General features: G+C 41.2%; 1 protein-coding gene across 3 annotated transcripts in view; it reads right to left on the reverse strand.

Annotated features, from left to right (window-relative positions):
• MKK3 (mitogen-activated protein kinase kinase 3) overlaps positions 1-25,047 on the reverse strand; it is a 323,756-nt gene extending 298,709 nt beyond the window's left edge. Inside the window, exons 1-2 of one of the 3 annotated variants that reach the window (XM_089458668.1) lie at positions 24,632-25,047; positions 1,028-1,282 (exon numbers count right to left, since the gene is read on the reverse strand). In XM_089458668.1, coding sequence (XP_089314794.1) covers positions 1,028-1,282; positions 24,632-24,724 — 348 coding nt within the window. In that variant the 5' untranslated portion in view covers positions 24,725-25,047. The remainder of the gene's footprint in view (positions 1-1,027; positions 1,283-24,631) is intronic. The other 2 variants (XM_089458669.1, XM_089458667.1) reach the window with 2 other exon arrangements.
• Between the last annotated feature and the right edge of the window lie 288 nt (positions 25,048-25,335).

A 25,335-nucleotide genomic window follows, 5' to 3' on the forward strand; every position in this document is an offset into this window, starting at 1 on the left:
ATGACACGTGATCAAAGCCAACGGGATTAAAGAGCCTTATGAGCCAATGTTTACAACGATCAACAACGAAATAATGAGGTAGAATATTAACTGAGATATACTACCATTGCAACTAAACTAGCACACTTTGTCCATTCACTGACTTGAATTGAATTAAGCCCATGCATTGATCGAAAATCAAGTGATTTTACAGAGATGTGGAAGAACTTGCATATTCACCTTTGGAAAAAGTGATTTTACTAGAATCACGGGTGCAAAAGCAAGTATGAATGTAACTCAATATCAAGAGAATCATCTTTTATATGTTACAGAAAAATTTATATTGCTTTAGAAATTTCTTATGTATTTATTCTTGTGTTTTTGAATTTTAAAACACAGATTGATACAGGCCATGCACAAATGATAGTATTATCATAGAATTCCTCCCAGGTCCCTCTCTCCTATGGGACCCTATCACAAAAAGACCTTATAAACTCCAAAGCTCCTGTAGCTGAATGAATACATGGATTTAGATGGAACTAATTACATAGGTTATACATGAATCACTCATTGCCAGCTTTCAGTGAGAATGCGAGAAGCACCAAGGACTTACATTTTGACCTTCTCCAGCAGCTTTTTAGCAATGTTCAATTTATTGCATGCATTTTACATGGAATAAAGAGGACCTTTCTATTAAAAACTTTCGTGTATATAAATTCATGGTATGTATACAAATCTAAACTCGCCAAGCTCATGTTAAGCAATGATCACTTTACAGACCATAAACAAGCTTTTACCTTGATGCAAAACAAAACCATAGAATTGAAATGGCTTGTACATTCTCAAATCTAAGAGTTCAGATCAGAAGCTTACTAACTTACTAGCAGATTCTCAAATCTTAAGGCTGAAAAATTCACTGAAAATTTCTACACAATTGCTTTCTAAGAATGTAATGTTTCTTTCTGAACTATAAGTTTCAAAGCAAGAATCCAAATAGTTCAAGAACCAATACCAAGGTGACTCCATGTATAGAGATCACGTTACAAACCTTCTCAAAAGTATTTATTTTCTTCAGTGCTAAAATCCGATGAGTTGGTATATGAATAGCCTTTTGGACAACACTGCTTGCACCACGTCCAATGACACCAAATATGCACATCTCATGCGAAGCACACTGATATGTTTTCTCATTGGCATCATATTCATCAATACCTCCTGAAGTGCGCTTTTGTAAGCCAAGTTCATTAATATTATATTCTCCACACGAATTACTCAGCAAGTGTAAAGTTCCACCCGCTGTTACCTAACAAAAATGGAATTTTCATCAGTAAATATGCAGAAGATACTACACAGCTTCAACAGGGGGCAACATTATTGATTTAAAGATAACAATTCCTACTGGGTTATAATTAAATTTCACTAAAAGTAGATTGTGTCACTAGCCTGAGGCAATATTAGTAGCATTTAATTTAAGATAGCCATCTACAGTGAATGGCTCTAGGAATAAAAACCCATGCTCAACAAATTTCTTTCGAAATGCACCAGAAAATATTGCTACATGATAAGGACTAATGACTACTCATTGCCTCTCTTGAAATACGTGAGAAAATATTGCAACATTTTAAGGACTAACGGCTACTCATTGTTTCTCTGGAAATATGAGAAAAAACATTGCAACATTATACGGACTACTCATTGGCTTTAACAGAATACCAGTGCAAAGATAGTTCAGCTCTTATTGTATTGCACCAAGTTGAGGTGCACTTTACAGTCCAGGTGGAAGAGCTCTGCCACAGCCATGGGAGGGTAACAGAAATAAACCAAAATAATTGCACCAAGAGTAATGAGGTGCACTCTACAGCCCAGGTGGGAGAGATGTGTCACATCTGTGAGTGGGTAGCACAAATAAACCAAACTAAGAAGAATATAAAAAATGAGGTCCATAATGTTATTGAGCATAGAGGAACTTTCTACAGCCCAGGCAAGGTAGATATGTCACATTTGTACATAAGACTATCAACCAAAATAATAATAATAATAAAATAAAAAGTAATTCAACATCAACTTGAAAAATCCACGAAATAATTATAATAATAATAACAGAAATTTTTGGGGAGGCTGGAGCGGGAGGGGTAATAGTAAACCTCGAAGAAAAGACAGAAATAAAGTTCGCATGGGGACTAGGCAACGCCACGAACAATCAAGCAGAAGCTCTCTCCCTTTGGCAAGGTCTGAACATCAGCGTTTCTAATGGTATCAAGAACTTGATTATCATTGGTGATTCTATGACGGTAATCCAAAAATGCTTGAAGCTCTCCGAGAATGAGAACCTCCTCAATGTTGAATCCTCCCCAATCATTATTAGGATAAATTATCTATTAAAAAGTTTGAAAAGGTTAAAATGTTCCATGTGTTGCGGGCAAACAACCATGTGGTAGACGCGCGAGCCAATGTCGGGATAGCTTTAGAGCAAGGCTCTTTTGCATCAACCACTCTGTTAGAATATGTCACATCCCTTGATTCGAAATAAATTTTTCAGGTCGATGCAGTACAGCTGGGGTACAAGTCTGCAGCACATCAAACTGGCAGTTATTAAGGTTAGCTCCCCGATGGCCTTTTGCAGTGCGTTGGGAGCAGGGGCGATTGGTAGGAAGTTATGGAACAGGTGTGACAGCTGTAGTTTGAAGGCCATGATCTGTGACAGGTGGGTGATGCGTCCTCGGTTATTTACCTGGAGTTTTAATACAATTCCATTTGTGGGGTGGGCAGGTACCATCGCAATTTGCTCCAAGCTAGTTTCGGCGGTGGAGGAGATGGAGGGTAGTTGTTTTGCCATGACGTAGAATTGATTCGCATTAATGAAGGATAAGACAGGAATGGATGTCGGAATGAACCAGGCTATTATTTATAGCAGCTGGTTGTGGAATGGTAAATCACAAGATATTGTCAGTTCAAGGTAGAGTCGCCAAGAAAATGGCATCTGCTAGCAATGGAAGTGGTGGCGGAGTTGGGTCAGGTCACAACGGGAATTTAGAAGACATGGTTGATAGCTCTTGCAAGCATGTCGTAAAGGAAATTGTAAAAGAAATCAACGAGAACATGGCGGTTCTATATGCCCATTTGTCGGGACTCGGCAAAGACATGGAATTATTGCAGAAAACTATGGAGAGCTTATGTACAAACATGATGAGTTTGGGTCAAAAGGTGGAGAACATTGAAGTCAAAGTCGAGACTGCAACAGTCAGGGTGTTGAAAGAAGTATTCGAATTTGGGGACGACTTTGTCCCTCATGCTGAAGGTGCTGCGGACATTGTTGTTCGGGACCTGGAACCTGGGGTTGGCGGTGTTGAAGAACTGGTTACGACTGCGGACGAAGCCTTGAGAGAAATTGATCCTGGTAGTAGCGGGTAGAAGTTTTCTTTTAAGTTATATCTATGTTTTGTCAGTCTATAGAATATGGTGGGGTTTTTTGGAAAGTCTACAATATAGGCTATGTACAAAGCTCGTTTGTAAATAATGCTGGTAGCAATAGGGTCCTTCTTCAGGTTAAAATGATGAACATTTCTGAGAGCTTTCTCTCCAAGATTGTATGGGACCTGGCCCTTTTCCAGTTTATCTAATGAAAATGCTACCCATTCTATTTAAAAAATAATAATAATAACAAAAAATTTAATATATATACACACACACACGCCAGCATTGATCCATCTTAATCCCAGATCCACCAGGCTCCAAGAGGGTCAAATCTCTGGAACTGCAAACCTTTTCTTGAGTATTTGCACTTTAAAAAGAGTTTTCACCACAAAAATTTAATTCCAGGTTAAAATGGATCACAAAAGTTAATGATTAAAAATAATAATAATAAATCATTAATACCAAATATATAAAATATTTCAAACAAATAAAAACCTACCATAGAACCATTTGAACACGGATATTTTAAGCAGCTAGAGGTTTATACCTGCTTTTTTAATTCCTCTTGATGTTTAATAGATCCTGGGTAAAGATGGATCTATGCTACTAGTATTGCCATTGCAAGTAACCTTGTATTACATTGTCATGCACAGTTTTCCTAGATACTCTTATATGTTCACTATTAACCAAGGAAAAATGTCTTGAAATACTTGCTAGAATGCAGTATATTGGATGGGCATGAGCAGGTGTACTGAGGCATATTTGTTGCTGGTCAGAGAAGCAAAACCTTCAGAATGTTGAAAATAGTAGCAAAGAAGGTCTTCTTGACTCGTGCCTTGGTCAAGAAAGACCTCAATCAGTCCTACTTTAGCATGCACAAGTTCGAGGACGAGTTCATGGAGCAGTTAACTAATGTGCAGAGATTGGAGGCTCAGTTATGTTGTTCTCCAAGTGCGAGTTCTAATTTAGAATAGGACGAGTTGGGAGCTTCAATTTTGATTGAGGCAGAGACTAGTTATAACTCCAAGTTATTGAGTGGAGAGAGTTCAGTTCGAACTCAGTTAACTTAGCAATCACAACTGCTATTCTAAATTCGCACTTGCCAGATATAGCATGGTCAAATTGCTTATAAGGAGGACGAAGGCACAGCGTGTATCATTATTGTTTTGCATGAGTTTGCGTGAGAGCCTTGTTGTGGAAAGAAAGTGTACTATGGAAAAGCCATACGCTCAGATAGAGAGCCTTTCTTATCGCAGGTGTGCACTAGGATTTAGGGAAAAATTCTTAAATAATAGGGGCTCATATATGCACTAGGAAATAGGAAATTTCCTGCACTAGAAGATAGGAGTAGAGACTGTGCAAGGAAGGAGGGGTTGGGTCGAGTTTCTTGCAGGGAGTTTCAGCAAAGTATTAGAAGTGAGAACAAGTTTGTTTTCTATTGAAATAGACTGCCTTGTAAAAAGATCTTTTGCTCAAATTTATGTCAATCAAATTCTACAGCAAGTAGAGGGTTTTCCCAGTTGGGTTCCCTAGAAAAATTATTGTGTTATTGTCTGATTGTGTATTTGTCTCTGTTTCTAATCCACTGCAAATTTAGAGTAGAGAAATTATGTGTTTTGGTGAATCAAACCTAGTTTCAGTTTGTTCATTCAAGCAGATACAGAATTTCAAGGAAAATCTAGGTGGTATCAGAGCAAAGAACAGCATAAAGACCAACACCAAGATATCATATTTGTGAAGAGCAGTGCTTTGGACAAGGAGGATGGCATACCAAGGACTGAGAGCAGATCATTGTTTAGACCAATGTTGCACGAAGCGGGAGCGAAGCGGAAGCGCGAAGCGGAAGCGCGAAGCGGAAGCGCGGAGCGCGGAAGCGTCATTTTCCAAAAATCTAGGGAGCGAAGCGTCCGCGGAAGCGTCTGCTATATATATATATATTTTTATATATTTTTTTGCATTTATACTCAAAACAAACATCCCAAATACCAAATTAATTGTAGAAGATTTGGTTATATATAAGCGATCTTATTATATATAAGCGATCTTATTATTTTCATCATGGTCTATTTTATATAGTTGCAATAAATCAGAAAAGTAAATAATGTTCTTATTATTTTCATCCTGGTCTATTTTATATAGTTGCAATAAATCAGAAAAGTAAATAATGTGATGTTTGAATTTTAATATGCATGAGAACATCATAAGAACAAAGTAAATACTTATATAATTATTTAGAAAAAATGAAATGACTTCCATTTATATTTATACTATAAATAGCTATAATATAATATGATTTTTTTTAAATATTATAAATTAAATATAAAAAAGAGAAGATACAACTTGTAAATTTTATTAATCAAATTATTATATGAAAAAGAAATTTATTATTATTATTTATATAAAAACAAATTATTATTATAACTTATAATTTAAAAATAATCAAAACTTAAATTATTATTATTTATAATTTAATAAAAACATTATAATATAACTTATTTTTATGAAATTAGCTTAATAATTATTTGATATGTTTTTTAATTGATATCTAATAGCCCTTGTCCTCTCATGCAGAAAGTTATTTCTTAGCTTTCTTATTTAAATATGGTACTTTCAACACTCACAATTTACAATTTTATATATCACTACCTTACCCAATAAACTAAAAAGATATAGGATTTAAATTACATTAATATATTTTAAAAACGAGTTTAAGAAATAAATACTTTCTCTAATTTATTATAATTATCTACGTTTTTATTTCATCAATCTTTCGAGCACGAGTATGTCATGATTTTTTTTCGGATGGCAATGGTTCTACATGGCGGACATGTTGAACTACTGGTCAGAATGAAAAGCATCCACTGCACTCTGAAGATTTTCTGATGAAAATAAGCAATCCACGCTGACAGCATTTTCTTCATGAACATTTCACGTCTCATGAAATTTCATGAGATAATAGTGGTAACACGAGTATCTCATGAAATTTTTTAATCTGGCAATGGGGTTACATGGCGGACATGTTCAACTGTTACTCTCATTTAAAAGCATCCAGGAAGCTTTTGGCGATGAAAATAAGCACCCATTCTGACAGGATTTTGTTGATGAACCTATCATTTGAAGGCGTTCACGTGTCAACCGTTCTATTTCTCGATTACGATTTGCATAATTAAAGCTCTACTTCTGCTTTTTAATTATCCATGATAGTGACTTGTATGGCGAGCATATCGGAATAATAAGTTCTTTATATATTACTAAAGCGCGATTCCGGGGGCAACGCAACCGTAATGGCAGGAATCGTCTTTTTAACCCGGAATCGCGCCACCTCAAAAACGGAATCGCGCTTCTTGTGGGGATTCCGGATCGATTCCGTACGATTCGCGATTCTGCCTTTGGATCCGGGGGGGGGGGGGGGGCGATTCCTGCAACACTGGTTTAGACAGAGCATCTAACTTCTCTTCATGGAAGGAAAGGATCACAATAGTGTTGGAAGACAGTGGGTGGAAGAATTTGTCAAGAACGTTATACTGCCACCACAAGATGCCCAACAGTTGGCCCAGCATACTAAGAATGATATCAAGGCAAAGAAGATTATTCTAGAGGAGTCAAAGATCATATCATTCCTCATCTCTATGAGAAGAAGACTGCATATGAGATGTTCAAAGCCATCTTGGATCTGTTTCAAGGCTGTTAGTTTTTGGTAGCATCGGATGTGCTCTAGCCATGAAAATTGGTGGAGAGGCTAATGCACATGAGTTCTAAAGAACCCATAAATCATTTGGTGAAATTCCATCCAGATTGTATTTTATTAAAATAATTAATATTTTTAATGGGGTTCTTAAGTCTAAACTTAGGAAAATTAAAGAATTAATGGGTATTAATCAAAATATGGGTGAGAATGTTCTAGAAAGTGGATCAAGTCAAGTCTTTAATCTTAGTCCTTGATTAGAGACTTAATCTCGGTCATTGAAGTCTCAATGAGAATTGACCTGGAGTTCGATTTCTGAGGCTAGGAAGTTGAGAATTCGAACTGAGCAATCATTCTGTAGCAGAGGAGCAAGGATAGTTCGGGAATACAGAACAAAGAGGTGGAGAGACACTAGTGGAGGCGGCGTGGCAACTAGAAGAACTGACGCTATGTTAAAATTGGCAACTAGGGCCAAACTCCATGTGGGTCATCTTATTAATGGAAGCTGGTATTTTTCTTGGATCCCTCTCATCGAGAGGTGTATGATTGATCTAAAGATCATCTGATTCCGATAAGTATTCATGGAGATATGAATTTATTTGTGTTATGGGACAATTCGTCAAGGTCAGCCAGTGACCAAATAAACCCCACTTGTGCTCAACATTTTAGTATAAATAGAGGTGGCCTTCAAGTCATTTAAAAACACTTGGGATCTCTTCCTCTCTACTATTTTAGTAGGAAGAGAGATCCTAGGGGATAACGTTGCCCTAATCCAGAGGGCAGAAGCTAGAACTGTCGGAACAACTGGGAAAGTTGACGCAGAGGGCTAAAGCCGAAACTGCCGGGAATCCCGGGAAAGCTGATGCAGAGAGTAGAATCCGGAACTACCAGGAACTGCCGGGAACAACCGGAATTTCTGGGAACTGTCGGAACTGCCAGAACTGCCGGGAACTGTCGGAACTGTCGGGAAAGCTGACGCAGAGGGCAGAAGCCGGAACTGCCGGGAAAGCTGACGCAGAGGGCAGAAGCCGGAACTGCCGGGAAAGCTGACGCAGAGGGCAGAAGCCGGAACTGCCGGGAACTATCAGAACAGCGGGGAAAGCTGACGCAGAGGTCAGAAGTCGGAACTGCCGGAACAGCCGGGAAAGCTGACGCAAAGGGCAGAAGCCAAAACTGTCGGGAACAGCGAAAACTGTCGAAACTACCGGGAACTGCCAGGAACTCCTGGAACTGCAGAGAACTACCGGAACTGCAGAGAACTACCGGAACTGCCAAGAACAGCCAGAACTGTCGAAACTGTCGGAACAGCCGGAGCATCTGTCTCCGAAGGAGAGCAACATGCAAGGGATAACTAACTAACATTGGGACAGTTGTATGGTACTTAGCAACAAATACACCAAGCATGCAATGTTACAGCTAGCATGCAAGGGACAGCTAGCATGCAACAGCAAGCATGCTAAGGACAACAAGTATGCTAGGGATAACAAGCAAGGTGCAGCCTACACATAGGTCAGTATGGCAACATGGTGCAACAATGGCACATAATGCAGTACAGTGATGGGTACAGTCATGATTAATGAAGCGTGATGAGATGCAGCATAGTGATGATGGGTGCAGCATGGTGCAGCGCAGTGAGGTGCAACATGATGACGAAATGCAGCACAATGATAGGTGAAGGAGTCACCTTGGAGAATCAGTTGAAGCCACATGTCTTCAACTGATCTCATGTATCATCTTCTTAGAGATAATCTATGCTCTTATCTAGATAAGTCAAAGTGTTGACTTATGTTGTAAACGTACTATCTCTCTCTCTTTGCTGAACTATTGAAGAACATATAAGAAGAATTGATCAAGGGTTCCCCACATTGGGGTTTGTCCCTGGCTAGCGCCACATCTAGTGTCCTCTTATCTTGGCTTGTCTTCTGCGATTTATGTTTATGTTCTATCTACAGTTTACTTTAATGCTGATGTGATTGCTAATCTAGAAAAGATATTGAGCTTACTGTGAAAATTGAAATAAATTGCTCTAAGCATAGAAAATACCTAAAATTAACATGGTATCAAAGCAAATGTCAAGGCAATGCCCAAGCAAGAGTGAAAGAGCAATCACCGAAGACTGTTGGGAAAGGAAAAAAGGATCAATGGATTCCTCATCCCTCTTCAAATTCACCAAGGGTGAAGTCGAAGCAAAGAATATTATCAGAATGGCGCAGCAGAAGTTTCTGATGGCCTACCTAAAGATCACTTCAATGGGAAGTCCGGATCTAAGGGTGGAAGGAAAGGTAGATGCCTTGGTTGTAATAAGTTCGGCCATTATGCGAAGGAGTGTCTGAGGTAGGGACACATCACTTGATGATGATAACAATCATTCCAAGGACATCTTTAATGATCAGAGGAATGACAAGTAATGCAGGTCATCAAGGAAACGACCAACTCTTCAGAGAAAGCAAGGAACCCCAGGTATGAAGAATCAAATGTTGTTTCTGATAAGATAAAGAAGCGTTATCTTGTATTGGCCCTCTCCTTCAAATTCTTTGGGAATCTAGCTTATTGATCGTAGTGCTTCAAGGCACCTCATCGGATAGGAGGGTGCTCTCTCGAATTTGGTAGAGAGCACCCTTGGAGTCAATGCCACCTATCCCGGAAAGGGTGTAGGGAATGTTACCCCTCAATTGAATGAGGGTAACTCTATTCATTTACAATAATCTGTTTTATGTACCTAATCGCAAGAAGAACCTGGTGTCCATCTCGGAAATGGATGTCAAAGGTTTCAGGGTGGCATTCATCAATGGAAAGGTACGTGTTAAAAAATAGAATTTTCAAAGATGTTTTTTTCTCATGGGTTTAGGGTTGGCAATTTGTATCAAGTTGCAGGATGGTCCATTGGGGATCATGTCAATTGACATATCGCATCTATAACACCAGAGGTCTACCTATGGGGCCCTACCCGATGTGAGTCAGATGGTGATAGGGATGCCTGAATTCAAGAAGAGCATGAAGGTACATGTCTGAGATGTACCGAAGGAAAATCTTATAAGGGGACCATTCCCCTCATGCAGCAGGTCCACAGGTTTGGAACAACCCGAGGAGTTTGAGATTCATGATCAGGAATCTCATGTATACAGGTGGAAGAAAGCCCTCTATGGCTTGAAGCAAAACACCTCGGGCGTAGTATGAGAGGATTGATAGCTGTCTGATGAAGCTGAGATTCACTAGGAGTGAAACCGATCCAAACCATTACCCAAAGGTTGTGGATGATAGACCTCTCATACCGGCACCTTATGAGGACGACCTATTTCTGACAGGTGCAGACCCTCTCATTTGCAGAAGTAAGAGGGAGTTGGATTCTGGATGTGGAATGATAAACTGCAAGCCTGTGACTACCTTGAGGATCTTAACTTTCAAAAGTTATATGGTAGTGATGTCGGACCAGATTGGGAAATGCCTTTGAGTTTCATAAACTCATTCGCATTGATGTTCTTGGTGAACTTCCGTCCGGACATATGTTTTGCAATTAGCATGGTGAGCTCATATTTGGTTGAGCCTCACTAGATTGGTGCCAAGAATCTTCTAAGATATCTTCGGGGCACAATCTCTCATGGATTGAGATACACTGCCGGAAATATGAAACTGCATGATTATTCGAATGCTAACTGGGCAGGCAGTGTGGAGGATCACTAGAGCACTTCTCAGTGTTGGTTCTCTTTGGATTCTGCTTCGATATCATGGATGAGCAGGAAGCAGAAGTCGGTTGCTATAAGCACCGCCGAGACCGAATACATAGCTACGAGTATGATCTCGTGTGAAGCTACATGGTTGCAGAAGCTCTTAAGTGAGTTGTTTGTACACATGATGAATACCATTGTGATTCTCTGTGACAACCAGAGGGGGGATTCGATTATTGAGGAATCCCGTATTCGATGATTTCTCCAGCAGATAGACATCAGATACTGCCTTATCTGGGATATGGTAAGTTGATGAGCAAGGAGGCTCCATCGCATTGAGACTGATGTACAGCTCGTAGATATTTTGTCAAAACCCCGAGGAAAGGTCAAATCTATGACTTCCCCAAACGACTTGGAGTTGTTGAGAGACCTTCTTATAAGGATCCTGTATTTTGCATGCATTGAGCTCTGAGAGCTCTGGGGGGCTTGGGGTACTTACTGGAGCAACATACAACCACAAGGCGACTCACCCTTCCCTAGTGGTGTGCTATGTATAGGATGATAGGTTCAACCTTCCCCTGTGATACCCCGTGGCAATTGTGGAACAGGATGATTAGTTCCCCTGTGGGCCGGGATGATTAGTTCTCCCATGGCAACTGTGGAACAGGATGATTAGTTCTCTTGTGGGCCGGATGATTAGTTCTCCCGTGGCAACTGTGAAATAGGATGATTAGTTCTCTTGTGGGCCAGGATGATTAGTTCTCTGTGGCAACTGTGAAACAGGATGATTAGTTCTCCTATGGGCCGTGCTGATTAGTTCTCCCATGGCGACTTTGGGTCAGGATGATTCGTTCTCCTGTTGAGGCATCCTACCCATGCAGTTTGGGACTCATGGGAAGTACCTCTCATCTGATTAATGAGCAGGGAAATGGGGTTAGGGACCATAGTGGTACTATCGATGGACGCATCGATCTATCTACCGGACTCCCTATGCTAGGATGACCTCCATTGATCTTGGATCGATGCAACTGATCTGGGATCAGTATGAGTGGTTTAAGATACTATCTTGTGATATTGATCTGGGATCAATAAAACTAACTTCAGACCAGTAAGAGTGATGTGACACACTCTCTTCAGATGAAACTGACTTCGGGTCAGTAGAGAATGGTATGAGACATTCTCAATCAATTCTTCTTCTTCATGGTTCAGCAGAGCAGTGCAGGGCACTGATGGAAAAGATAGTACAGTCGGACATATGGATCAGCGGATGGAGTTGTCCCTAGTTGAGAGGGAGTGTTAAAATTGGAAACTAGGGCAAAACTCCATGTGGGTCATCTTATTAATTGAAGTTGATATTTTTCTTAGATCCCTCTCATCGAGAATTTATTTGTGTTATGGGACAATTCATCAAGGTCAGCCAGCAACCAAGTAAACCCCACTTGTGCTCAACATTTTAGTATAAATAGAGGTGGCCTTCAAGTCATTTAAAAACACTACTGTTTTAGTAGGAGGAGAGATCCTAAGAGATAACACTGCCCTAATCCAGAGGGCAGAAGCTAGAACTGCCAGAACAACCAGGAAAGCTGACGCAGAGGGCTGAAGCCGAAACTGTCGGGAATCCCGGGAAAGCTGACGCAGAGGGCAGAATCTGGAACTGTCGGGAACAACCGGAATTTCTAGGCACTGTCAGAACTGCCAAAACTGCTGGGAACAATCGAAATTGTCGGGAACTATCGGAACTGTCAGGAAAGCTGACGCAGAGGGCAGAAGTCGGAACTGCCGGGAAAGTTGACGCAGAGGACAGAAGCCGAAACTGCCGGGAACTGTCGAACAGCCGGGAAAGCTAACGTAGAGGGCAGAAGCCGGAACTGCCGAGAAAGCTGACGCAGATGGCAAAAGTCGAAACTGTCGGGAACAGCCAGAACTACCAGGAACTGTCGGGAACAGCCGGAACTATCGGAACTGTTGGGAACTACCGGAACTGCTGAGAACTACCGGGACTGCCGGGGATAGCCGGGACTGCCGGGAATATCTGTCTCCGAAGGAGAGCAACATGCAAGGGATAGCTAACTAACATTGGGACAGTAGTATGGTACTTAACAGCAAATACACCAAGCATGCAATGTTACAGCTAGCATGCAAGGGACAGTTAGCATGCAACAGCAAGCATGCTAAGGACAACAAGCATGCTAGGGACAACAAGCAAGCAAGGGACAACAAACAAGCAAGGTGCAGCCTACACATAGGTCAGTATGGCAACATGGTGCAGCAATGGCACATAATGCAGTACAGTGATGGGTACAGTCATGCATGATGAGATGCAACATAATGATGATGGGTGCAGCGTGGTGCAGCGCGGTGAGGTGCACCATGATGACGAAATGCAGCACAACGATAGGTGAAGGAGTCACCTTGGAGAATCAGTTGAAGCCACATGTCTTCAATTGATCTCATGTATCATCTTCTTAGAGATGATCTATGCTCTTATCTAGATAGTCAAACTGTTGACTTCTATTGTAAACGTACTATCTCTCTCTCTGCTGAACTATTGAAGAACATATAAGAAGAATTGATCAAGGGTTTCCCCACATTGGGGTTTGTCCCTAGCTAGCGCCACATCTTGTGTCCTCTTGTCTTGGCTTGTCTTCTGCGATTTATGTTTATGTTCTATCTGCAGTTTACTTTAATGTTGATGTGATTGCTAATCTGGAAAAGATATTGAGCTTACTGTGAAAATTGAAATAAATTGCTCTAAGCATAGAACATACCTAAAATTAACATGCTAGGCCAATCTGGGCCCACGCAAAGCCAAAAGGGCCAGCGCATAAGCAAAAGATGCCCTCACGCAGAGAGCCGGAACTGCCAGGGAACTGTCGAAATAGTCGAGAAGGTTAACACAGAAGGCAGAAGAGACAAAGCAGCGCTGACATAGGGCCAACGTAGAGATAGTCGAGGTTAGCCAGTTCTGTTGCCGGATCATCCGGAATCTGCTGGGTGAAGTGAGGTAAAACTCACCCAGTTTTCCGCCATTATATTTTCTCTATCATTGGATTGTCGGGAGGGCATCCAGCATTGTATTCAGAATTATTGCTTAATAATAGAAAACCCTCAGAGTTGTTGCACTGATTTTCCCGCATTGGGTTTTTCCAAGGACTATTTTATCCAAAAGTAATTGTGTCCTATGTATCTTGTTCTTTGCTCATCCAACTGAAGGAGAAGGACATGGAGTTTTAGATCAAGCTAGGAGATGATAGCAAATACGCATCTAGGGGAGTTGGTATTGTTAGCTTTGAGAGGGAGTTTGGGAGCCCTCTCCATCTCAAAGAGGTCCTATATGTTACAGGGTTGAAGAATAACCTTGTTTCAGTGGCTACCCTTGAACACAAGGGCTATGATGTCATCTTCAGCAGAGGTAAGGCGTACCTCAAACACTCAGCCTCTAGATCAGTGAAGCAAATAGGTGTGAGGATGAAGAATCTCTACAAGTTGCACATAGAGACTTCCGCAGCCTTGAGCAGCAAGGCAGGTGATGAGCTGAGTATAGATGTTGGGGAAATTTGGCACAGGCACATGGGACATTTGCGTCTTGGGGCGCTAAAGATTCTTCAGTAGAAAACCACAGGATTACCAGCATGTAGTTTCTGTTAAACACACATGGAAAGCAAAGACAATATGAAAGATAAATCATGCAGTACATTTTTTATTAACATGAGATATACATTTATAGTACAATACGTGACTCTTGGGTTTCAGATCCCAAGGTCTCTTGGACTGCTTAGTCTATTCGGCTTCCACACTAACCCATTTAGGATTAGGTGTCCAACATTCCCCCCCTTAATCCGAAGGGTTATGTATGAGTCCAAGAAGAGAGTTGTAATACAAAATGTGCAAAAAATGCATGGCAACACTAGGCTGAATGTGCTCTATGAAATGTTGGTATAAAGGGCAGTGGTTTAAGGATGACCACCAACACTGGAACGCTTAGTGCAGTTCCCGGAACTCTTCCAAAACTAGCAAGAAACTGAAGTTTTCTGCTAGAGGAAGTGATCCTATTGTTTTAAAGAGGGAAACCTTCAACCATAAAAGGGAGGTCTCACCCCGCATAAAAGGTAAAACTTCAACCTAAAAAAGGGAAGTCTCAACCTGTGATGGTTTAAGGATAACCAACAACTCTGGAATGCTTAATGCAATTCCTGGAACTCTTCCAAAACTGGCAAGAAGCTGGAGTCTTCTGCTAGAGGAAGTGTTCTCAATTGTGTTCCTGGAATGCTTCCGAAACTGGCAAGAAGCTGAAGTCTTCTGCTAGAGGAAGTGTCCCAGATTGCCAACTGAAGGCATGTTCAGGGGCATCTTTGTCGCTAGCTACAACTCTGAAACCGGTGTGGCAGGTTGTGGCTCAGGCTCGCTTGATGTGACTTTGAAGCTTGTAGATGACCATCATTTCCCCCCCTGTCAGATACAAGGTGAGATGATGGAGAAAACTCAGCTGCAAGACTGTTCAATACTCTGGAACAAGTTCTAACATGTGTTTGGAATATCTTCTTGGCTGTTGATGCCCATTGCCAAGAAGCGATCCATCCAAGATGAATCTTTGTTCTTGCAGGGTGTTTGTTGCTGAAGCATCTGTGTGAAGAATGGCTAGTTTTATGACAGTGCTTACATGGATGAAGATCAAAACAGTGATCTTTCAGATGGCCAACTCGGTCACAGTGTTGGCATTTCACAATCTGTTGTTGTTGTTGTTGCTGTTGTTGTTGCTGTGGAAGAGGGGCAGAATCTGGAACAGCTGGAGGTGAACTGTCATGAGGAGTAGGTGAACTGTCATGAATGAATCCAGCACTCTGAAACTGAATGGGCTTGGCATAGTCTGGAATATGAAAGGACAAGTCCTTGTCATATCCAAGACCAGTTCTGTGCTTGTTGTGGACAAGTTGTTCCCAAGGTCTGATGATGGGCTTAGGAAGTACACACTGAGTTTCTGCATCTGCATGTACAACAGCTGTTTTATTTGAATGAACGGTAACATTATTGACTTGCTGCTGATGGGTGGTTGTCTCAATGTTCTGAACAGAAACAGATTTAGCATTATGACTCCACTGTTTTAATTCTTCTTGCTGAAGATGAGATTCAAGCTGCAAAAAATCAATCTGTTCTTGTGCATATTGTAGACAGGTCTGCATTTCAAAGAGAGAGTCTTTGTTGATTTTGACTATGTTTTCAACACTAGAATGTATTAGTGTATTCAGTAACTCTAATACTCCATAAAGTCTTCCCATTTTGTCAACAAATCAAAATCTGTAAATGTGGAGTGTCAGCTTCAATTAAAATACCAATGAACCATGCGCAATCTTCCACATACATATATCACAGCTTTCACACAGCACAGATCAGTGGTAACAAGTATACATACCATTCAATCTGACATCATGCTCCAAATAATGTATCACTTCCTCTTTGTAATAGCCCGAACACAAAATAATGCACCATATACAGTTGCAACAATTACACTCACGGCCACGTTGTATGGCAGAACGCGAAGCTTCTCCTTCACTACAATGACCCAGGTAATGTGGGATGCTTTGCAGAGGTATAATGTCGTTGAAGGGGAATGGACTCTTTGGAAATGATGTAATCACCTGTTGAAATGCTCGTTTGTTTTGCTACTCAGCTACTTCCACTCTCGTTCTCTTCTTTGTTGGAGATTTATGTGAAATTGGGACAAAGACCGATATAATCCAACAATTAAAGTGGCTCAACACTATCTTTATTGATCTAAACTCTCAGTTGTTTCCAACTGCAAGATTTCAATTTTATTCAGAATTCTCTAGCGAAAATCCGACTTCTGTATCCCATTCACCACACCGTTCAGCATCACGATCCAGTAGAAAGCGTTCATATACATTGAATGGCATAGAAATGAATACAACCTTTCAAAGGAAGACTGGGTCCAGCTCTAATTCACACAGAGTTAACTGCTACAAATGAACATTCACACACGGATGGAACTGCAACTCCATTAATTAATAGGGAGAGAGCGACTACGGAAATGATTGGTTGCTCGAAAAATAGGAATAGATAAAAACAAATAACAATTGGAACAGGTGGTTGAATGCTACTCCGTTCGGAAGATTCGTAGCTTCTTTACTCCTTTCGCTGTGGAAAATCTTGTTGTCTCATTTGTTACAGTAAGCTGAGAAAGCACTGAAATAAAAGTGGAAGTAGTGCTAGTGCGCGTGCAGATACAAATGATAGAATCAACCCAGGATTTTAACGTTGCTTCTCGGCATGGTGCTTCAATGACATGTTTCTGAGATGATTGTGTTAACAACTGCGCGGGGTTTCTTGACAGAAATCTGCCCGTCTCCTTGGGATGTGGAGGCGCTTCTGAGCTTCCGGAAGGGCATCACATTCGATCCAGATGGATCGCTCTCCGACTGGACGGCCAATAAATCACATAACGTCTGCCTGTGGAACGGAATTTCGTGCACACCAAACGCCAAACGAGTTGTTGAAATTTCTCTCCCTTACTGCTGGTTGAATGGTACGCTATCCCCGTATATTGGGAACCTCTCTCTTTTCCGTTAATGCTTTGAGTGGGAGAATTCCAGCAGAAAGCGCTACGAATACATGACCTCTCTTAGAATCATGCGCTCCACGGCTATATTCCAAAGCAATTGTTTAATTGTACACGTCTTCAATGGATTCGCCTTGTTAAACCAGGTCGCGGGAGTCCAAGAGTTTTTAAACGGATGCTATGATCTAGAATGTCGGATACCACTCATGCCTTACTTCTAAATTCAATGACTAGGAAGCTAAAGATGCGTTATATGGAGCAGACTTTTGACATTATATATTTGCAGCAACAAATTCCAGAATGTTAGACTAACTTATAGAAATAGTTCATTCAGGTGATGGTTCCTCCGTTGGATTCTGCAGAAATTCCAAAATGTTAAGAGTAACTTATAGAAAATGTTCACTCACTCTTATGCGCACAACTCTTCCATGCTAAAATCATCACTCAACTGGCCACACAAAATTTTATTATACATATGCCCACTTCTTCACAACGTTTACTCAAGATTCGGCGACGGCTTTAAGAAAATTTAATTGACCACGATATTAACTCCGCAATGCTCATTCTTACAAAGGTCTAGATATCACACTATGCACAGGTTGCAGAGCACTTCAATGTAACTGTCCTTCCTTGCTGAGGATGCACTCGGCCTTGAATTCGCACAGGTATATAATAATCTGCCTTCTAAGCTCTGTTTCTGCAATCTTTACTTCGACAACAATGATTCAGCACCGATCCAACACACAATGGCACGATTTGGGATTGTCGTCTTATTGTCTATCCTAGAGGACAATCACAACCACCTTGCCACCTTTCGGTGTTTCTTGAAGTTACAGATCCCCGCAATACTTCTGCAAATTGGAGTTGCTTTGTCAGTCATAGATTATCAGTTGTGAATCAGAAATTTGAAGATAGATCAGTGACAAAGGAGTCACATAATCGTTATTCCAGAGCTGCCAAAGATTGGGGTTGGCGTGAATTTGTGACACTAACCAGTCTCTTTGATCAGGAATCGGGTTTTCTTTTACAAGACACCGCAGTGTTTTCCGCAGAGGTTCTTATTCTAAAGGAGACATATGTAATGCAAGAACATTCAGATTCTGAGATGGACTCCAATACCTTGGGAAATATTGTCGGCTTGATAACCAATACAACATACAAACAACCATTCAATATCGATCCATAACGCATTCAAACTTCGAACATAACGCATTCAACAGGAGCGGAACAGAGAGAGAGAGTTGAACAGAGAGACAGAGGGGCAGGCTAGCAGCGTTGAGGTTAAGTGGAGCAGGCCAGCGTTCAGAAATAAAACGCATATGACAGACAGGGCCAGCCAATAGACAGAACAGCACTAAAATTACCTTGAAACGCTTATGGACAGAGAGCGCAGGTATAAAATATGGCAGACAGACATCTCAGAACTGCTTGGACAGCGCTGGCAGTGTCAGGGGCAGCTAAAATTTAGCTGAAGAAATATTCATGAGAAAATATTCCTGAGATGCAGAATTGATGGCAGGAATGACTTGCACAAAAAGGCCATACAACAAATGGCTCAAATTAATTAGGCAGGGCAGGAATACGCCTGCTCTGATACCATGTTAAACACACATGGAAAGCAAAGACAATATGAAAGATAAATCATGCAGTACATTTTTTATTAACATGAGATATACATTGATAGTACAATACATGACTCTTGGGTTTCAGATCCCAAGGTCTCTTGGACTGCTTAGTCTATTCGGCTTCCACACTAACCCATTTAGGATTAGGTGTCGAACAGTTTCAATCAGTGTGACGTGTGCAAGGGGTGCACACTTGGAAAGTATGCCAAGACTTCCTTTTAGGACCGAGACAACAGAGCCAAAGGGATTTTGGAGCTGGTGCATTCAGATGTATGTGGACCCTTCTCTTCTCCATCTCTTATGAGACACAAGTATTATGTTACTTTCATTGATGATTATTCTCGGAAAACTTGGATATTTTTATGAAGAAGAAAGATGAGGTCTTAACCAAGTTCATGGAGTTTAAGGCCTTGGTAGAAAACCAGACTGGGAAGAAGATCAAGGCAGTGAGGAGTGACAATGGTGGAGAATATGTCTCCAATGCCTTCAAGGATTTGTGTGCAAAGGAGGGCATTAGGAGAGAGTTGATAGCACCAGCGTTATCAGAACCGAACCGATTCCGGCAAAACTGGCCAGTCCGACTGGCTTGGAGGCAAAATCGATCCGAATCGGCCCCCCTCCGAACCGGAAATGACCAGTTCAGTACTGAACCGGCCAGTTTCCGTATGGAACCGTCCGGTTTGGTAACAGACCGGTTCACAAGGCTCACTGTTGTGCGGCCTGGGCTAAAAAACGTTTTTTCTTATTTTATTTTTTCCTAGTTTCTAATGCTACTCTAGCACCCCCTAAAGCTATTTAAACACCCCCATCCCCTCTATTTCACTCACACTATTCATTCGAGTCTCTTGCAATTCTTGAGCTAAGTTCGGTGAGGAGAATTCAGAGAGTTTTTTGCATGGTTGTTCTGAGGGAGATTTTTTGCAGATTTGAAGAGTTGATTGGAGTCTTGGAGAGCTGTTGGAGAGTGTGTTTGAGCATATACACACTAAGAAGAGGAACCGTTTGGAGCAAAAGCGGTTAAATGACATGGTTTTTGTTCAATACTACCTTAGGTTGAGGCGCAACCAATTACTGAATAAAACACCTAAATCAAGCAACATTGTCTTAGGTGACTTTGATCCAACATCAGAATGGGTTGTGGAGAGTCAAGCACCAACATTTGACAATGAAGACCTTTCTTGGTTGGACTTGGACCCACCTCCACAAGATGCAGAGGCAGATATATCAGAAGCACCAGTAGCAGCTTCAAGGCCAGGGGAATCAAGCCATAATCCCATTGCAGACTTGGATGCTACTCATTCTTCAAATGAGGATGAGGAGGATGATCAAGAATCAGATGATGATTCTGATGATGATTGATGATTTGATCATTGATTTGTTGTAGCTGTAGCTTGTAGTATTGTAGGTTGTAGTATAATACTATGATCTATCATGTTATTTTGGACTATAAAGGCTTTTTAGAGCCTGCTTCTTGATGTTTGTAACATTTTTGGTTCAACGATGTTTTGCACTAAGTGTTATTTTGGTTATATGCACTATTAATTGCTATATAAATGAGAACTTTTGCATGTTTGTGTATAAATGGTTTGGATTCATATAGATGCACATGAACATATCTGTTTTTCTTTAAAATATGAATATTTTGTGTTTTTGGTAAACCAGTTTTTTTTTTCTTCGGTTTCGAACAAGGTTTTTCGTTCAATGACCGGTTCAGTTCTGATAACATTGGATAGCGCCCCATAACCCTCAGTAGAATGGGGTGGCTAAGAGGAAGAACCGCAGTATTGTTGGAGCAGCGAAATCCGTGTTGCATGATCAAGGACTACCTATGTTCTTGTGGGTAGAGACATGCAACACTACAGTGTTTTTGCAGAACAGGTGTCCGGGTTCTTTGACAAGTTGGACTGAAGGAAGCTTTCACATGCAAGAAACCTGATTTTTCACACTTTTGTATCTTTGGCAGAAAAGTTTATTGCTATGTGTCGAAATATAGTAGGAAGAAGTTAGAGCCCACAACAAAAAAGGGTATTTTCGCGGGATACAGTGAGACAACTCAGGCATATAGGGTGTATCTACTAGGACTCAAGAAGACAATTCTTAGGCAGGGTGTGAGGTTTGAGGAGTCCAGAACTCTGAGGGAGTCCTTAAAATGAGAGCTGGTTGGAGAAACTGAGATGGAGGAGTTACTCGCTCCCAAGGAGGAGCCTCAACCAGGATCACAGATTGAGTCTCAGCCAGGTGGCAAGAGGGCCGCACAACAGGATCCACAGCAGGATGCAGAGCAGGATGATGAGGAGAAGGGACCATGACAAGAGAAGGCAACTACTTAGTTAGAGACTCCTAGCATAGGAAGGAAGAAAGCCAAGTGGGCCGAGAAGTTTTTTCAAGAGGCCCAGGAGCAAGTTGAAGCTTCTAGCACCATGTTCATGTAGAGCAAGCAGCCATAGAGGTCGGGATATATGGCACTGATGACAGAAGTAGTGGACACTAAGCCTTCTTCTTATAAGGAAGCAGATTCTCAACAAGTTTGGCAAGATGTCATGGTGGAGGAATATTCCTCCATCATGAAGAACGATGATTGGGATATTGTGCCACGAACTGAGGGCAAATTAATAGTTGGTTCACGTTAGGTGTACAAGGTGAAGCATGGAGCAGATGGGAGTGTGAAGAAGTACAAGGCCAGGTTTGTGGCCAAGAGCTTCTCACAAATTGAGAGCATAGACTATGATGAGACTTTTGCCCCAGTAGCATAATATTCGTCCATCAAGACAATTTTGGCACTTGCAGCACAGATGGGGTGGATGATCCACCAAATTGACGTAAAGACAACATTCCTCAATGGAGTGGTTGAGGAGGAGATTTATATGGCTCAACCAGAGGTGTTTGAGCAATTCAGCAGAAACACACATGTGTGCAGGCTGAAGAGAGTTCTTTATGGGCTCAAGCAGGCTCCAAGAGCATGGTACACTCGTATTGACAACTACCTTCAAGGATTGGGCTTCACTAAGAGTGAGGCAGATGCCAACCTGTACTACATCATGGTTGGAGGGCTTCCACTCATTCTAGTGCTCTATGTTGACGACCTTATATTGACTGGAGCAGACAACTTGATCCAGGATTGTAAGGAGGACCTTGCAAGGGAGTTTGAGATGAAGGATATGGGGCTTATGCACTATTTCCTTGGCTTGGAGGTTTGGCAGGGTGATGGTGAGATCTTCGTGGGATGGGGGAAGTACACTACAAAGATTCTCCAGATTTCATATGCAGGATTGCAGGCCCATGGCCATGCCTCTAGTCACAAACTAGAGGAAGGTGGATGCTAGTAGAGCAAAGTGAGTGGATGTTATAGTATACAGGCAGCTCATTGGGTTGTTTATGTAATTAGTCAACACACGACCTGATATTTGTTTTACAGTCAATCAGCTAAGTCAGTTCATGATGGAACCGACCAAAGTTCACTGGGTTGTTGCGAAACATGTTTTGAGGTATCTCAAATGCACATCGGATTATGAGTTATGGTACATACAGGTTGATGATGTGAGGCTTGAGGGCTTCACAGATGCAAATTGGGTAGGGAGCTCCACATATCAGAAGAGTACTTCGGGTGGCATCTTTAGCACTGGGTCAACAGTGGTTTCCTGGTACAGCAGGAAGCAAAGATTAGTTCCACTCAGTTCAGCAGAGGCCGAGTACATGGTTGCCAATTTGGCAGCGTGCGAGGCTATTTGGATGAGGAAGTTGCCTATGGGACTTTTCAGATAGGGGATGGAGCCTATTGTGATACACTGTGATAATCAAAGTTGCATCAAGCTCTCTGAGAACCCAATGTTTCATGATTGCTCAAAGCATATCAATATCAACTATCATCATCTTAGAGATTGTGTGTAGAAAGGGATAGTGAAGCTACCGTACATTCCAACAGAGGAGCAAACAACAAATATCTTGACCAAGGCATTGGCAAGAAGCAGTTTTGTCCATTTTGGAGATAAGTTGGGAGTTGTACAAAATCCCTTCCTTGCTAAGAGCCTATGTTGAAAATAGTAGCGAAGAAGATCTTCTTGACTCGTGCCTTAGTCAAGAAAGGCCTCAACCAGTCCTTCTTTAGCATGCACGAGTTCGTGCGCAAGTTCATGGAGTAGTTAACTCATGCGCTGAGATTGGAGGCTCAGTTATGTTGTTCTCCAAGTGCAAGTTCTAATTTAGAACAGGATGAGTCGGGAGCTTCAATTTCAATTGAGGCAGAGACTGGTTATAACTCCAAGTTATTGAGTGGAGAGAGTTCAATTTGAACTCAGTTAACTTAGCAATCACAACTGCTGTTCTAAATTTGCACTTGTCAGATATAGCATGGTTGAATTGCTTATAAGGAGGACAAAGGCACAGCTTGTATCATTATTGTTGTGCACGAGTTTGTGTGAGGGCCTTGTTGTGGGGAGAAAGTGTACTTTGGAGGAGCCATACGCTGAGATAGAGAGCCTTTCTTATTGCAGGTGTGCGGTAGGATTTAGGGAGAAATTCCTAAATAATAGGGACTCAGATCTGTGCTAGGAAATAGGAGATTTCCTGTGCCAGAAGATAGGAGCAGAGACCGTGCAAGGAAGGAAGGGCTGGGTCGAGTTTCTTGCAGGGAGTTTCAGCTAAATATTAGCAGTTAGAACAAGTTTGTTTTCTAATGAATCAGACTGCCTTGTAAAGAGATCTTTTAATCAAATTTCTGTCAATAAAATTCTACAGCAAGCAAAGGGGTTTCCCAATTGGGTTCCCTAGAAAAATTATTGTGTTATTGTGTGACTGTGTTTTTGTCTCTGTTTCTGTTCTGCTGCAAATTTAGAGTACAGAAATTCTGTGTTTTGGTGAATCAAACCTAGTTTCAGTTTGTTCATTCAAGCAGTTACAGTATTTCAAGGAAAATCTACACACAAAACCTATTTTACCCTGGATTTCCCTGAAGTCATAATGGGGTCAATATTACTTTTATGTTTCTGGGACATGTTGCTAATGGTAATTGACAGTTGTCCTTCAGCTAAGATGTTGTGCTCTGACAAGTGTTTCTATGTCATCAAAATCACCCAAAACATGCACTGAGCTCATGCACGACGAATGAGGAGGTTTTGAACCTGCATCTCCGCGGAAATACAAGGCCCATCACCTCACTGGTTGCCATTAGGCCCCCCATACATCCCCGTGGGCAATGGCGCCCAATCAAATAAAGAGATCGAACCAGCATGACAGGTACTTTAAATCTGTGTTGATTTAATAAAATCGAAATTTTTCATTTTAAATTTCATTGGAGCTGTCAGAAATCAGTGCAAAAACAACATTTCATTAATCAAAGCCCAGGTTAGTTATCAGGGATTGCAAAGTTGGTATAACTCGATTTCATACTGCAAAATTACCAAAGGACAGACTGGCGAATTTATAAAAATCGCCAGGTTTCAACTATATTATGAACCTTACAAAGTATAATAAACTTTCAACAAAGCTATGAATCTTACAAAATAAGTTTGCCATATAACCCCCGAACATAAATGAAAACATTTACAATGCAATTTAACCCGTCTCCCACCTGAGATTCGAACCCTTGCCAATTGGACAAAGAATAACGACCCTCTTCGCTCTATATCCTACGAACTCGATTCCCGGGCGTTTGATTTAGGTTGAAATAAAAATGGAATATTGGAAGAAATACCTTATATGAAGTACAGGAATCAACAGAGATGTCAGGACGGAAACTATGCCCGGAGTTGAACAGTGGCCCCAGCTTCTTCCTCATGTTTTCCATGGCTACTGGATGCCTGCTCTCTCTGATCCTTTCTTACAGGCAAAAACCCCCCTTCTCCCCTTCACTCGTTTGCTGCACTTACCACGCGTCCACAATGCGATAAAATTTTGTATTGCAGAGCCTCATTCACATTTTTCTTCAGACATGGAAGAGCACCCTCTGCGACACTGAATTGAAGCAAAGATGAGAAATCATCGGGGTCATCCTAAGTAAACTGTAACGTCTCGCAATCTACAGTAATTTCCCTTGTTATTATTCATTGATTATTAAATTTGATGATTACTGGCACTCGGCTTCATCGAAGAGCCTGAGATATCGAACGTGGCAGGCAGTCGCAACCCGATTTGATGTGCTATTCGCATATGCTGTCCTGACAGCTGGCGTGTCTCGATTCTCTAACATGAATCTTGTTGAATTTATAAATTTGTATTGTTTATTATGTTTAGGGTGTACTCTCTCTGCATGGGAAAATTTGAGAAAAGAATTTCTCAATTTGATTTAAATAGTTAGTTAAATGGTTTTACTTCTAAAGGCCAACGAGATTGTATTTAAATAGTTAGTTAAATGGTTTTATTTCTAAAGGCCAACGAGATTGTAACTCGATAAATTGA

The sequence above is a fragment of the Pinus tabuliformis genome, chromosome 7 (assembly GCF_031772625.1).
Source record: "Pinus tabuliformis cultivar Carrire ecotype Pingquan chromosome 7, CPIR1, whole genome shotgun sequence".
NCBI classification, from domain to species: Eukaryota; Viridiplantae; Streptophyta; class Pinopsida; order Pinales; family Pinaceae; genus Pinus; species Pinus tabuliformis.